Source organism: Acartia tonsa, chromosome 10 (assembly GCF_053477335.1).
Source record: "Acartia tonsa isolate MP-2025a chromosome 10, ASM5347733v1, whole genome shotgun sequence".
In the NCBI taxonomy this organism is placed as follows: Eukaryota; Metazoa; Arthropoda; class Copepoda; order Calanoida; family Acartiidae; genus Acartia; species Acartia tonsa.
Window position 1 is genome coordinate 14,824,058 of NC_137269.1, and position 15,479 is coordinate 14,839,536.

The 15,479-nt window shown below is 31.8% G+C and overlaps 2 protein-coding genes across 2 annotated transcripts; one reads left to right on the top strand and one right to left on the bottom strand.

The window, feature by feature from the left end:
• Positions 1-3,796: 3,796 nt before the first annotated feature.
• On the bottom strand, positions 3,797-5,792 carry LOC145329493 (neurotrophin 1-like). The gene is made up of 4 exons (XM_080173680.1): positions 5,612-5,792; positions 5,148-5,468; positions 4,702-4,896; positions 3,797-4,404 (listed from the first exon to the last, which is right to left on the bottom strand). The coding sequence occupies exons 1-4, from the start codon at positions 5,627-5,629 to the stop codon at positions 4,117-4,119; spliced, it is 822 nt and encodes a 273-aa protein (XP_080029806.1). The 5' UTR covers positions 5,630-5,792; the 3' UTR covers positions 3,797-4,116.
• An 8,851-nt stretch (positions 5,793-14,643) lies between these two features.
• On the top strand, positions 14,644-15,111 carry LOC145330444 (uncharacterized). The gene has a single exon (XM_080175078.1). It carries the CDS (start codon positions 14,644-14,646, stop codon positions 15,109-15,111), a length of 468 nt encoding a protein of 155 aa, XP_080031204.1.
• Positions 15,112-15,479: the final 368 nt, after the last annotated feature.

Here is a 15,479-nt window from a genome sequence, read left to right on the forward strand (position 1 = left end):
CTCTTGGATAGATTAATATATGAATAAATTTAGTTGATTACTTATTGCTAACTTTTTTGTTGGTTTTAAAGTTAAAAGATGGCAAAAAAACAAGACCGAAAGCGGTCATGATAAAAACATAAAATAGGCATTTTATAGTTTTATTCATAGTGAGCTTCACATTTACATGATTAAAAAAACACATGTAGCTATTATTATTTTTACTAACTCATTCAGAATAAATAAAAAAATATAGGTTCTGTGCATTAAGTAATCTTAAATTAAATTATTAAATAGATCTGCTAAACAAAGCCAAAAAATCCTTAAGCAGTATTTTAAAGGTCACAAGCCACACTTGAATACATCAACAGTAATTTTAGTCCACACCTTAGCTATATACTATACATGTAAATGTAATATCTAGATACCACTAGAACATATGTTTTTTTTTAAACAGGGTGTTTCTTATGTACCGTTATTTTCTTCTGCTCAATTTAAAACCCTGGCCTTTGCAGTTTGGTGTTTGTATTTCTTATTGAAAATAAAGATTTACTATTTTTAAACCGAATACGACTATAAATTTATTTTTGTCATAAATACACAAATGGGTTGTTGAACGAAATGCATTTAAACTTTATAGGGCATATATGTGAAAGAATTTAAATTTTCTACTACGTAGTTTAAAATTATCAAGACTTGAAAATCGTATTCTTATGATATATGCAATTTTATAACTGGCTGATTTTCACAAAAAAAGCATGAAGACTAATTTAGTGAAGTCTAATTGTTTGTTATTTATTGTAATACAAAGTTATATGTTTATTGTATACTTGTATTTTAGGCTTGAAATCATTATTCTGAAATGCACTTCATGCAACTATCCCTTTAATTTTTTGACTTTGCATTTGTAAGCGTAAAATTATAGCGGAAAAAACTGAAAGTTTTTGAGTAATACAGATGCTCTTCTCTGATTGGTTGTTAAGCGGGCTCAGCATGTACTGAGTCTTCTGATTGGCTGAAAATAATAGAAGCTAGAATTCTCACACTTTAGTACTCTTAATACAACGCAAGTTAAACTGAACTTTTTTTAATGATTTGACTGTAAAAATTTATATTTTGTGGCGGTTTTTTAGCAGTCAGAGCAATGTATTTTTAGTTGGCTTCCTTTAATGCTTTGTAATAACAATTTTTATCTCAAAGATTTTTTCCTGTAATTTTACTGCTAGTAGTGAAGGTTCACTATAATTCCAAATGTCTGTGCGTCGTTAATCACGAAGTGGGGGTAACATTATTTTCTCAACTCCTATAAGAGATACACGGCTGAAACTTCGGGCCAATATTCCCTTCTTTATGCATTATAATTAGGTACAAAAATCTTTGGTAGTCTGCCTGCTTTCAAGTGGCTTTTCTTTTTACAACTTTCAAAGACTTAAAACCTTTTTTAAAGGTTCATGATTTAAAGTTTTTGCATATTCTCTCTCTTTTTTTGTTATGATAACAGATAATCTACTCTAAAACTCTCTTTGTCCCTTTATCTATTTCAGAATAGATTTTGTTCTTTGCTACACATGGATGTTGTCATCTTTATGAATCTTATAATATATATGATTTTTAATGCACAAATTGAAAAAAAGCTTATAATTTTGTTTCTAGGCGACGTTATTTATTTTCTAAATTTCTATCATGAGCAATAAAAGACTTTTAAAACTTTCTTCTAAATAATATGTATACAACTTTTTTTGTAATTAAAGATAAAGGTTTCAAATTTGGGGTAGATTCCAGCAGTTAGATGGGCGTGAATCTTGCATGGTTCCTTTAACTTGTCAAAAAAGTACACTTCCCATAATAACAAGGATGACAACATCCATAAAAGCGAAGCACTGAAACGGTAGGACAAACAGACATTAAAACTTGTATAGTGTCTAAACTGAATAATTAGAATATAAAAGTATAAGAGTCGAAGCAAAATAGTAAGTAAATTTGTTGAAAAACTGCTTGATACAGGATAATGTTTATGGACATTCTTACATTTTTAGGACTTGATTATAGAGTTGATTCGCTTATACTATTGTTCTTTGTTGTCCCAGGAATCAATATACCAAAAATCAGATCAAACGGATAATTAGATCACATATAAATTTGTTGTTAAAAAAGAAGAAAAATCAACATGTTTAAAATGGACGTACGGACATTCTAGTAATGATTATAGAGTTGCTACGGTGTTTAAATAGTACCTAACTACTACAGAAATCATCATGCAAAATTTGAAATCGATAGGACAATTCTAACATGCTCAAATTAACGAATAAAAGCTATCTATCTCGGACGGACGTACGGACGGACGGACCGACCCTAATTATAGAAAAGCTTTGCTTTTAAAAATCAATTCTTTTAGCTTGATGCATTTGGCAGGAAATTTTTTTTGACAATTTTAGACAGCCTTTGAGCAAAGCAATGTGCCTGATAACCCTTTCAAGCTGGCAAAGCTCGACAGGGTGCCACTAAAGTCAAGTGTACCGTTATGTGAATTATACCTTTATGTCAAGTTTGCTTTAATGTCAAATGTGTGAAGCGTTTTTATCAAAGTGTAACTTTATGTAAAATTTTTAATTTTAAATAGTACTTTTATGTAAAGTGTACCTTTATGTGAAATGTACCTTTATTTGAGGTCTATCTTTATGTGAATGAAGAGTATCTTCGTTTGAAGTCTACCTTTATGAAGGAGATTTTAATGTGAAGTTTACCTGAATGTGAAATGTACCTGTAAGTCATGAGTAAGTTTATGTCAAGTGTAACTTTAAGTCAAATGTACTTTGATGTGAAACGTTTTGTTAGTAATAACTTTATGTAAAAGCGGATTCTTACTAAGAGGTAATAAAATTGTTCGTATTTTCCTTTTTTTTTTTGGGGGTAGGGGGTTAGGTGTCCCACCCCCCATAAAAATAGCTTAAAACAATCACGGGACCAAATGGTATATTCCATAAAGAGTAGAGACAAATCAGTTCAGTGGTTACTGAGATCTTAAGCTTCAGACGGACAGACAGACATTTTTATACTTTGTATTATAGATATACCCTTATGTGAAATGTACTTTTATGTAAAATGTAATTTTTTGTCAAGTGTACCTTGATTCCTATCTTTTTGATTTTCTCTATGAGTGTACCTTTATATGTGGCGTGCAGTGCGAAGCACTTTGTCTAGGGGGTGGGATGCATTTTGAACATTTGCAAAATTTTGCCAACCCAAAATCAAAGTAATTTATCGGCCATTGTCTTATCCCTTTAATTTTCCTAAATAAGTTAAAAACGATATTGTAAATAATTCTTAAATTTAGTAGGATTAATTGCGTAGGTAGTAATTATCATTTTTTTTTGGGGGGGGGGGGAGGTGGTTAGGCGTGATTTTATGTCAAGTGTACATGTAAAAATGTAAAATGAGTTTATATGAAACGTTATGAGAAGTATACCTTTATAGAATAACTAGCGGCTAAGCCCCTAGAAGCCTCTAGGGGTACTTAAGGTAGGAGGGGGGAAAGGATTCAGGATTTGTAATCGTTCAAATTTATTATTTCTTGTTCTAGCAAGTTCAAAATTTAAAACGTTTATATTGACACAAAACTGTAATATGGACAGTCTCTTGATTCGTTTTGGTTTAAAAATGACAACAAAATGTATTTGTTGGAGGCTTTACTTTGCCAAAAAGCCGACAAAATCTTTTTTCCTCTAAAAAGAAACGTTTCAGACAGACATATGAACAATTTGAATTATAGGGTAGCTAAATTCCTATCTATTTTATTTAGAAAGAATGAACACTAAAATTGTTTTTTAAATTTTTATTCCATTTTTGTGGTACGAGTTGATACAAGTTTACATTACACAGATTGGACCCATTTAAGGAAGTTGGTTCTTTAGGAACAGGAACTGACTAGGATTGCATTTTTGGCATGATAGGGTTCAAAATTTGACCGCTGTTTAATCTTTGGTTGATGTTCCAATCTTTTAAACTTTTCATATTAAAGTAAATACTTACAAATATAATGTTTTCACAAAAGGTGTGCAGCATTTATATAACTAAAATATTCACTTAAAATGTGGCAAGTCTTTTTTCAGATTGAAAAGGAAACTCTAAAGGTTTTTTTTAGTGACTTTCAACATATGGGCCATTGTAGCAAGCGCAAGCAGATGGAAGCTTGAAGGATTCAATAGAAAATGGGAAGTAGGCATCATAGGGATCAAAGACAAGAAATCTGTGATAAATGTTCTTCTGCAGACACTTTGTTTCATAGCATGCTGGGACAAGAGGACATGCTTCTCCAGCTGTTGTACATTCTTCAATTCTTGCAGTTTGGGTCAATGTTTCATAGTGAGCCTTGACACCGTTAACAACGATTCTCCACTTTCCATCAGTGTTAACTGCTCTTAAAGGCTAAAAAAAAGTTTTGTAAATATACGGACATTAAATGTTTTTTGATAGATTTTTTTCTGCAATAACTAAAAATTGTTTTCTTATTAGATGCTTATATACATATATATGCCAAAAAAAATGTTTATTTCAATAATAAATATTTCCAGTATGGCTGAAAACTAAAAAATTATGTAAAGTATCGTATATTATCCAGTTTTCTTTGAATATTAAAAAATGTAAAATCATAAGATTAAAACCAGTTTCCATATTCGCGGAAAGCTGTTTGTATGATGAGGCGATAAATAACAATTGGTTAACCTGAATATAAGCGGTAACTGAAGGGCAAAGGTAAGTCTCTTGTACAATTTCTTTCAATCTATCAACGCTGTTGTCTGTGTTAGCAAGAACATCCTTGTAAAGACTCTGTACACCATCATAATGATATTGAACGGCAGACTCAATCTCATACTTGGGATATTCAGGATCTTCAAGACACCACGTCTTTGGATTGTCCTAAATATTTGAGATTTTATTTATAATTCATAAAAATTCATGTCTAGTAAGTATAAAAAACATTCAATTAAAAATTCAAATAATTCTACTTTACATAACTTCAAAAAAGTACCGAAAAATCTTGTATAGATGAATTAAGTATAATTTAAATACTTAATATATACTCATAAATGTTAGTTCGTGCAGATTAGAATATTCTTTGCATAACAATGGGTTCAAGAAGGCTGTTTTTTTACATTTGAAAGACACACCTTAGCACAAACTGGAGGTTTGTAATGATCTTTAGGAGCATGGTGAACAGGAGCGTGGTGAAGAGGAGCGGCATGGTGAACAGGGGCTGCATGGTGGACAGCAGCGTGATGCACAGGAGCAGCATGGTGCACAGGAATAGCATGATGTACTGGAGCTGGTGAGTAGGCGTATCCTTGATGAACAGGTTCAACATAGGCTGGCTCATGATACACGGGTGTAACATGATAGGCAGGTTCAGGAGCATAGTGAGCAGGAGCTGGAGTATACCCATAGGGAACTGGATCAGCGGCATAAACACATGCAAGTACTGCTGACACAGCCTAAAATAAGAACAAATTTGTAAATTTACACTCAGTATTTATAAACTTTAAACACAACATTTAAACAAAGCATATATTTAAAATAGAAATAAATATATAACATATATAATTGATTTGATAAATCACAAAACATTTTCACTTACAAAAAGTTTCAAGGCCATAGTTGATGGGGAGGAGGGTCCGGCCTGAGTAAATGTAAACGATCAACTGATTCTATGCATACTTTAAAGCTTTATTTATAGACGCGTGGCTATCTATCCATCATCATCACTAGTGAGAGAAAAAAGGCGTGCCACAACTACACACATGTAATACATATACTCTATCTAACAATTACAATTATTCGTATCTATGATTTTTGTCGTTAGTTTCTTAAATATAATAATTCATTTATAGATAATTAAAGTAATGTTAACAGGTTTTTTTTACGCCCACCAAAAAATTTCCAGCACTTCTTAAAAGGGCGAATATAGGTTTGATATAATATGAGCTTATTTCAAAGGTGCCATTATATAGATTATAAATAATAAAGATATTGACATTGCTAATTGTATAAGTCTGTTTATAGCTTAAAACCTGTCTAACTCAAGATAATATTATGTAATTAGTGTGGTTCCCTAAGAACTCAAACACCCTAGCATCACACAAGGCTTCGTAGCAAGGTTGAATTAAAAAGCTTTCGTTAAAGGATAGTCGCAATAACGTGGAAACCAATTAATCAGGGGTAAATATACCCATCTTCTACCTTCATACAAATTATATAAAGTAAAATATTTAAAAGTTTAAAAAAACATCAAATAATGTAAAAAGTAAAAAAAAATAATCGATAAAATTTTCTTGGAGGAAGAATGATTTCAAATCCCTGTTTTTTTAAAGGGAGTGTGAACGTAAATATTTCTCATCTGATTATCAAATCTTAACATTTTCTAAGCACATTTCACTACACTGATCAACCAAAAACGTCCTATTAACAAAAATATCCAGAAATAAACCCTTGATTTTATGGTATTTTGGAAGGGAAAAAGGAAAAAACAGGGAAAATCTGAACGTTTTTGTTTCTTATAATGTTTGTAGGAATATTTAACTTGTCATATATAGTTGAAACAATTTACTTACTGTTAAGGATTTATTTTATGATATAAAATTGCCAATTAGATTTTTTATAACGTAGTAATTAGGTAATAAAGACCTATTTTAAATTCGTATTATTAACAAAAAAATACCTCACTGTCTACGAAGGGTTGAATCTCATAGGTTATTTAAAATAAGAATATCCCTTTTTATTGTGTTGGACAATAAATAACCCACTTTCGAGAATTAGTTTACACTTTTATCAGACTGTTTATAAAGAAATATTGCGTCTTTATTATTTACAAAGTAATTAAAGGTGGGCGAAAGATGGGCCATCTAAAGTTAATTGGATACTAATAAAATAACCTGTTTCTAGCTTTGTTATTGTATTTGGTTTTCAATAAAAAGTATTGCTTATTTTATCAATTTCTAAGTAACTATACATTGGTTTAAAGCAAGGATTATGTTAAAAGTCAGCTTAACCGTTAGGAAAAATCCAGAACTATGTAAAAAAGTTTAATTTTAGCTATAATGGGAGAAAAAAGCAATTTAATGCACATTTTATATAATACGGAAAATTTCTTCCTTTCCCTTTACCTTATAAAAATCGTCATAAAAAGCCGTTTTTTAAGCAAACAAAAGCGCGTTTTGCTCTATCTGTGAGATATTATGAATGAGATAATGTTAAGATTTGATATTAAGATGAGAAAAATTTACATTCACAGTCCCTTTAAGGTTCGTGTGTGTGTGTGTTAAAATTGCGTACTTGAGGGTTTTTATATTTTCCAGAATTAACCAATGATCTTTGTACAGAAAATAAACTTTAAGACGTATTATTTACCCTAGTCAAAACTATTGGCACACTTTTACGCAAATTATTTTTACACTTTTTAAAAATTGAATTAAAGAGTATATAATCTAAAATAATAAACATTTAAATTATCATTTAAGATGCGTGCCATTGTACTGGTCAATCAAACTTAAGCAAAATAGTAAAAAAAAAGTCTTGTAAAGGGCTAAAATAAACCATTTGTTGTCAATCTCATTTATCATATGTTCAATTGAAACAGAAAATTGCAAAATCTACTTAAGGATTTTTTTGAATTTTCAAATTTGACATAGATATTCTAAAAGTATGAAATGGCACCTTTCATATAATCTCATATCATATCGAACCTATATTCGCCCTTTAATAAAAATCGAGTGCGGTGTACGAAATTGAGAAATTCAGAAGGGTGAATAGTTTCACCTAATCTCCAAACTAATCAACAATATCCAAACAAAACAACGTCCTTTGATGATAAGTTGACTTGCGACACGCAAAAAATATTTTCACATTTAGTTTTAACTGTTAAAGATCCAGAAAGTAAGGGAGGGGACAATGGGCAATTAATTCAATTTAAGAGTTTTCAAAGAAAGGCTATGAAATCCAGATTAATCCAGAAAATTCGGAAGAAATTGTTAAGGGATTGTTAGTTAAATTTAATAAACTATAACTAAGAAAAAAAGTTCCAAGAAAAAAAGCAATCATTTCAAAATTGGATTATCAGTATATCAGACTGACGTAACTATTCTGTAATTAATTACTAGAAACTAATTCTTGTACATTCCCTTTAAGCCAGTACCCAAAGTCTGAGACTCCTAAAAAATGAATATTCGATCCATTGTTCCATACCTTACTCCCTGCTTGCCCCCACCATCTTCTCCTTTTCCCTGTCGTCTGCATTAAAAAAGGGAGGTGGGTGAGAGGGGAGTGAAATAGATTATGGGAGGGTGGCCGTGTATTCTTACATTTTATATTTAAACTACCTACTCTTTGTCTGCTTTATTCAAAATGAGTAGTGGCATTATATGCACTAGTACCCAAACTCAGTCAGAAAGTACTAAATTCTTGTACACTCCCTTTAAGCCAGTACCCAAAGTCTGAGACTCCTAAAAATTGAATATTTGATCCATTGTCCTCTCCCTTACTCCCTGATCTTTGTCACTGTGTATAAGGTAAACACATTTTTGCTTATTGATATGATATAGTTATTTTAAGCCTATTTATGCTTTAATTTCAAAAATGATTCACATGTTTATTAAGGACAATTTTCTATGACTAGTGTACTTCAAGCAAAAGGTAATCATAGTCATTAAAGTTTGTTGGTTTAACAGTTTCCTGGTTTGGTGAGATATCGATGGTTTGATGGTTTTCTAGTTTGTAAGTTTGGAGGTTTAATAGTTTGGAGGCTTGTAAGTTTGGAGGTTTGATAGTTTGAAGGTTTGTGAGTTTGATAATTTGAAAAAAAAATACTGTTGTAGATACTTTCAAGCAGTAACTGCATAGAAAAATCTAAATCTTTATTCAAAGTGAACACAGATATTCAAAGAGTATACCGTAAAGACATAGTAAGTAATAATAGTATCAGTCATTATAAAACAGAATAGAAAACAAATAAAAAAAATGTAAAAATTATATCAAAAAAAGATAATGACAGAATATACAGCATTAGTTCTCTATACTGTAAAGATTTTAAAATAATTTAATAACTAAGGGAAAGGGATAGTTCCACGAAGTGTTTTTTAAGAGTTAAGGAACTTAGAGTAGTGAACTTTTATGTCTTAGTAGAATATATTAGATATGATTATGTGTTATAGAATTTTTAACATTGACCTAACCAAACTTTTTTTATTTGACAATATCTAAAAAAGTTAAAGTGATTTGCCACATAAATTACATGAGAATGGTCTATTTTTTCCTAATGTGTATAGCCAAAACACCAGTATTAGAGAACGAATTGCTGCATATTTCACAAGAGTTATAAAAAATTGAACAGGGGTTCCCCTTGGGGCAAGTTACTTTAAAAACAGAATTTTTTAAAAATTAAGAAAACCGTCCGGTTTACTTACAATATTCACATTATCTCATGCGGAAATACCTAAATAACTAACCATACAACATATATATATATATTATATATATATATATATATCTTGTGTAATTTATGTGGCAAATCACTACCTTTCTTAGATATTGTCAAATAAAAAAAGTTCAGTCAGGTCAATGTTAAAATTCTTTATTACATAATGATATCAATCCAATGCCTAATAAATTCTACTAAGACATATAATAAGTTCACTACTCTAAGTACTATATTTTTTTGGTCATACTTTGTTATTTGTATTTGGTTGTATAAAAAGTTTGAAGTGCTATCTACAGTTGTATTTTTGACAAAAAAAAGTTTTCACCATACATAACATGTAATGAAGTTGAAAATAAAAATGAAAAACTCATTTTTTGAGGAAAATCCCTGGTCAAATCTTTTATTTTAATCAATAACTTTATATTATTCTATAGTACGTTATTTAAAATAGAAAAAACTTACAGTTCACAATTTTTTTAAAATTAGAAATTATTTTACCTGTAAGTATTAAAAAAATTAGCAAATTTTTTGGATTTTTTGTATAATGAAGTTAAAAATGAACAGTAAGAAATTAATATTTCTGTAATTAATGGGAATGTGATGAGAAAATTTCTCATCAGATTATCAAACCTTAACATCATCTCATTCATATAATCTCAAATATAGAGCAAAACTGTCTCTCGTTTCCTTAAAAAAACAGCTTTTTCCGCCGATTTTTACTATGTCCAAGATTGGGGAAAAAATTTCCAGACTATATAAATGTGCAGTTAATTGTTTTTTTTTCTTCTATAGTTAAAACTAAACTTTTTGACATAGTTCTCTATTTTTCCTAACGGTTAAGCTGACTTTGAACATAATCCTTGCTTTAAACCAATGTATGGTTACTAAGAAATTGATAAAATAAGCAATATTTTTTATTGAAAACCAAATACAATAACAAAGCTAGAAACAGGATTTTTTATTAGTATCCAAGTAACTTTAGATGGCCCATCTCTCGCCCACCTTTAATTACAAATTTGTAAATAATAAAGGTGCAATATTTCTTTATAAACAGCCTGATAAAGTGTAAACTAATTCTCAAAAGTGGGTTATTTATTGTCCAACACAATAAAAAAGGATATTATTATTTTAAATAACCTTTGAGATTCAACCCTTTGTAGACAGTGAGGTATTTTTTTGTCAATAATAGGTCTTTTTTACCTAATTACTACGTTATATAAAAACTAACTTGCAATTTTATATCATAAAATAAATCCTTAACAGTAAGTAAATTGTTTCAACTATATATGACAAGTTAAATATCCCTACAAACATTATAAGAAACAAAAACATTCAGATTTTCCCTGTATTTTCCTTTTTCCCTCCCAAAATACCATAAAATCAAGGCATTATTCCTGGATATTTTTGTTAATAGGACGTTTTTGGTTGATCAGTGTAGTGAAATGTGCTTAGAAAATGTTAAGATTTGATAATCAGATGAGAAATTTTTACATTCACGCTCCCTCTAAATAAAATAACTGTAAATTCTGGTCAATTTTATGAAAAATTTAATTAAGTTTTTTAAAGAAGGCATCTTAACTTTTATTTTTATAGCTAGTCGGTGTTTTTAGTAAGTAGTAGATGTAAAATTTTCCATAGAATTTAGATATGTAATCTGTTTTTTTTGTAGATCTCTTATTTTTTAAGTAATTTAAGTTTTTTTTAAAAAGAATTAAGTCAGTTTTAAGAAGAAAATTGTCATTATGAACAAAAATAGTAAGATCTTTAATTTGACACCTTACTTTTTAAATTCTGTTGAGTAATTATTGAAAAAAATCAATTTTTTTAACCCACGAGAATAAAAACTTTGAACTTGAATATATAATTACACAGGCATAAGAAATAGGTGTTTTATATACTTTTAGAATGAGAAAAATATTACAAATCCATTCTAATTAAAATTGAAATAAAAAGTTTACAAAATAGTAAAAAAAACTACAATAATAGAAATTATATGAGAATATTATATTATATTATACAGGCAACCATCTTAAATTGTTGTTTTGGGGTAAAAATGGGGAGGGCGTAAAGAGGGGACGAAATAAGTGTTGCCTGTACAACATAATATGTTAGACCATTTTTGTTATTTTTAATTTTTTACTTTTTTTCAATTTTTCTTACAATGGATTTGTAATATTTTTCTGATTATAAAGGTATATATGATCATCTATTTTTTTATGCCTGTGATAGGAAATAATTAGGTTTAAAGTTTTGATTAAACCGAGGTTTAAAAAATTAATTTTTTCAATAATTACCTGACAGAATTAAAAAAGTAAGGTGTCAAATTAAAGATCTTACTTTTTTTGTTTATAATGGCAATTTTCTTCTTTTTTTGTTGCATTTTAGCACCTTAAAACTAACTTAATTTTTTTATAAAAAACTTAAATTACTTAAAAAATAAGAGGTCTACAAAAAAACAATTGCATATCTAAATTCTATGGAAAATTTTACATCTACTACTTACTAAAAACATCGACTAGCTATAAAAATAAAAGTTAAGACACCTTCTTTCGAATTATGGATTAATAAGGCTTAAATAATTAAATAGTCTTCTAGTTGAATTTCCTGTAGTAGTTAAAAGTGTATTGGGAATGATTTTTATTTTTGTTTAGAAAAGATGAAAATCGTTTCTGATATTCAAAATGGGACTTTTGGTATAAGGTTTTTTGTGTTGTGTAAGACGACATTTTCCCCCTTTTCTCTGAGAAGAAAGGGGAGGAGGTGTAAAAATGTAGCACAGAATTGTTTCTCTGATGCGCTCTTGAGGGTGCCATGAGGTACAGTTGTTGTTTTATTTTTGTGGAGAAAAGAACAGATTATTTTCTTAATTTCAAGGGGCATGATGCCTCTAGAAGCATAGATCTGGTAGTGGTTTGGTTGCTTAATGAATGTGTCTAAGAGGTGAGAGCTTATGATTTATTTTAACCCTCCCTAAGTATGAAAAATTCCATGTTTTGTGTGATAAAACCGAGATATATTTTAATGAAAATAAATGTTTTTTTACTGAAAAAAATGATAAAACAATCAAGATTCAAAAAGTACCCAAAGTTTTTTTAGATTTTCATAACATCAGAGTTTTTTTATTGAGCAAATTCTTTTAAAAAGCTTAGATGTCCTATTATTTGTTAAATACCTTAGGATTTGATTTATTTCTTAAAAAAAAAACAAGGACCAATCGGTCATAATACAGAATGTTTTTTTTTTGTATGAATAAGTAATTAATATCTTATTTGTAATGATTTAAATGTATTAATTATGTATATTTTTTAGGAATTTAGCTACAGTTATACGGAGAAAGGATACTTCACGTTCTGCTGTGCATTCCAGATGCGGACAACCCGCCCTGATCTGTCAGATGACCAGAAAATCAGTCTCCTGTCATGTGCTGACGTCATAACAAAAGAGAGCATTAGAAGTGCTATTATGGGGCCAAAAAGTCATAAAGCCCAATGGGATTACCTAGATAACCTTTGTCCATCTAAGGCTACGTACGTTATGGATGTTTTTAAGAATTATGTGGAGATGACTAAGCTGTCTCATATAGACAGTGCCTTTGTGGACTTCGCTAACATGTATGCTGCTATGACGCATGAGGTTGAAGACATAGTTGATAAAGATGATGCAAAGAAATAGGTGCCTTTTTTATTGACTGGCATTTCATGCAAAGCTTTGCCTCACAAGGTGGGGCAATAAATAAACTGTGAACTTGGTCAGATGAATGATCCTGACAACAATTTTCTGTTGAAGATCATCAACAGGGGCAGCGTGAGAAGTAACGATTCCCCGTACAAAAAGACTGCCACAGGTGGCGGCGGCTTTAGCCCTAAGAAGAATTATGCTAGAGCCAACCATGCTGATGTTAAAATCAGTGATAAAAAAGTTTCTTGTTACTACTGTAAAGAAGATCACCCTGTGTTTAAATGTGATGGATTTAAAAAGTTACCTACGAAGGACAAAAAAAAGTTCGTGGGTGAAAAGAAACTGTGAAATTTGTTTGGGAGCCTACCAATCAAATACGTGTAATAGAGAATGGAATTGCAATGTAGACCAGTGTGACCAACGCCATCACAAGTTGCTACATGTAAGTCTGAAGGAGCCACAAGTGGCTACTGTGTACAAGTCTGGGTTAATATCTGAGTTCAAGAGGTGTTTTATGGTGCAGGCCATAAGAGATGGAGGCGGAGATGGCAACAGCTGTCCTGCAGTGGCTATGTAGGACAGCAGCGCCAACATCAACATGTGTTCTCGTAAATTTGCCGAGAAAATAAAGTAAAGATTGACCTCTAGACAAACTAGAGTTGCATTGATTGGTACTAGTACCCAAGATACTAGTAAGATTGCTAGTATTGAACTGCTGGACAGAATTGGAAATTTGCATCATGTTGAATGAGACTGTACAGGATGTACAACTGAATTCTGTGTATCAGACAGGACCAGCGTGGCTGAAGTTGGAGGATTCGTGGCTGGTCAAAACAGCTGCAGGTACTCATGGAAACATCCCTAAGGAAGAATTGAACACCAAAATTGCTGTTATGTGCAGAGCTGAAGTTATTGATGGTGAAGATTTGTTTGCTGATCTGATTTAGAGGATACGTACCTATGACAAGTAAAACGTATTGTGGAGGTTGTTATGAGAGCTTATCGGAAATTTTGGAAGCTGCCTCAAAGACAGGGGGTGGAGCATGTTCAAGATGAAGTTAACATACGTACCAAAAATGAAGCCAGTTTGGTTGCTAATTTGTTGCTGGTTTCAAGCCACCAGAAGGAGGAAAGTGATTTGTTTGTAAAGACAAATATAAAACTTTGTTGTCCTTTGAAAACTAAGTTACAGTTAAATGGCCGCTGCCTGCGGCTGATGGCAGTTACGGCAGCCGTGAGTTCAGTGTGATTAAATTCTGTGGACGTGGTGAAGTCAGACTGAAATCCATGATTGATGATAAGTTTATTGATCCTGGAGCTGAAGGTTTAATGCTGTTTGAGCCAATGAATGTGTTGGCTAGGAAGGTGATAAATGACGCGCATGATGTCATGCACTCTGGAGTGAAGCACACATTGGCCCGTAGCAGGTCTTGGTGTTGGATAGTACGTGGAAAGAAGTTAGCTGAAGCTGTTGTGTGTGTAAGAGTTGTAATGTGTGTAAACTGGAGAGGGCAAAATGTATGACACCTGTCATATCGAACCTGTCGGGCGACAGGACAAATCCGTCGGAGTCCTTTGAGTGTTGCCAGGTGGACTTGAGTGGTCCAATAAAAGTGATGACGCCTGGTAGTAAAACAAGAAGGTCAGAACCAGACAAGCCTGTCTGGTTAAGTGTTTTTGTGTGCCTATACACAAAAGCTGTTTTTGTGGATACAATTGAAAGTTACTGGACGGATTTGATGTTATTGAGCATGAGGAAGCTGGCAGCCACCTATAGGTTTCCCAGGAGGATCATTAGTGACAGCAGCACCCAGCTTGTTGCCGCAAGGACATTGTTGATGAGACATTTTTCGGAGGAAGATTTCACCTGGATTGTTTGCCCCCCGCAAGCCCACAACTTTGTGGGTGGGGCGGAGCTTATGATTAGTCTTATAAATGGACAGCTGAAGAAAAAGTTGGATGGTGCTCATTTAACCATAATGAGCTGAACACAATGTTTTGAAGTGGCGAAAATTCTTAATTCTCATCCACTGCTGGTGGAGGATGCTGGAAGCGTGGAGTTTAGTCTTGTCTGGGATTTGGTAGAGAGAGACGATCCGGCTGAATCCATCTTGGCAGGTAAGGATGTATTGATTCCCCGCTGGTGTCTCCGGTAGCATTTGTCCTTCAGCTGGGCCAGTTGTGTGTCCATCTCAGGGGTCCATGACAGCTCCTTAGTGCTCTTCTGCTGGTTCATCTCCCAGGTCAGGTCACTGTATTTGGGAATGAATGCTTGATAGTAGCTAAAAAAGCCCTAGAGTGCCATCAGTTCCTTGGGGGTGAGGGGTGCTGGCCAGTCCAGGATCTTGGCCATATA

What these genes read in the sequence shown, in the direction of transcription:
- LOC145329493 (XM_080173680.1), bottom strand. An exon ending in AACCTCCAGTTTGTGCTAAG is followed by an intron (nt 4,897 to 5,147) that starts GTGTGTCTTTCA and finishes TCAAATATTTAG; the next exon opens with GACAATCCAAAGACGTGGTG. An exon ending in CAGTTACCGCTTATATTCAG is followed by an intron (nt 4,405 to 4,701) that starts GTTAACCAATTG and finishes ACTTTTTTTTAG; the next exon opens with CCTTTAAGAGCAGTTAACAC.
- LOC145330444 (XM_080175078.1), top strand. Translation starts at nt 14,644, where the DNA reads ATGACACCTGTCATATCGAACCTGTCGGGCGACAGGACAAATCCGTCG.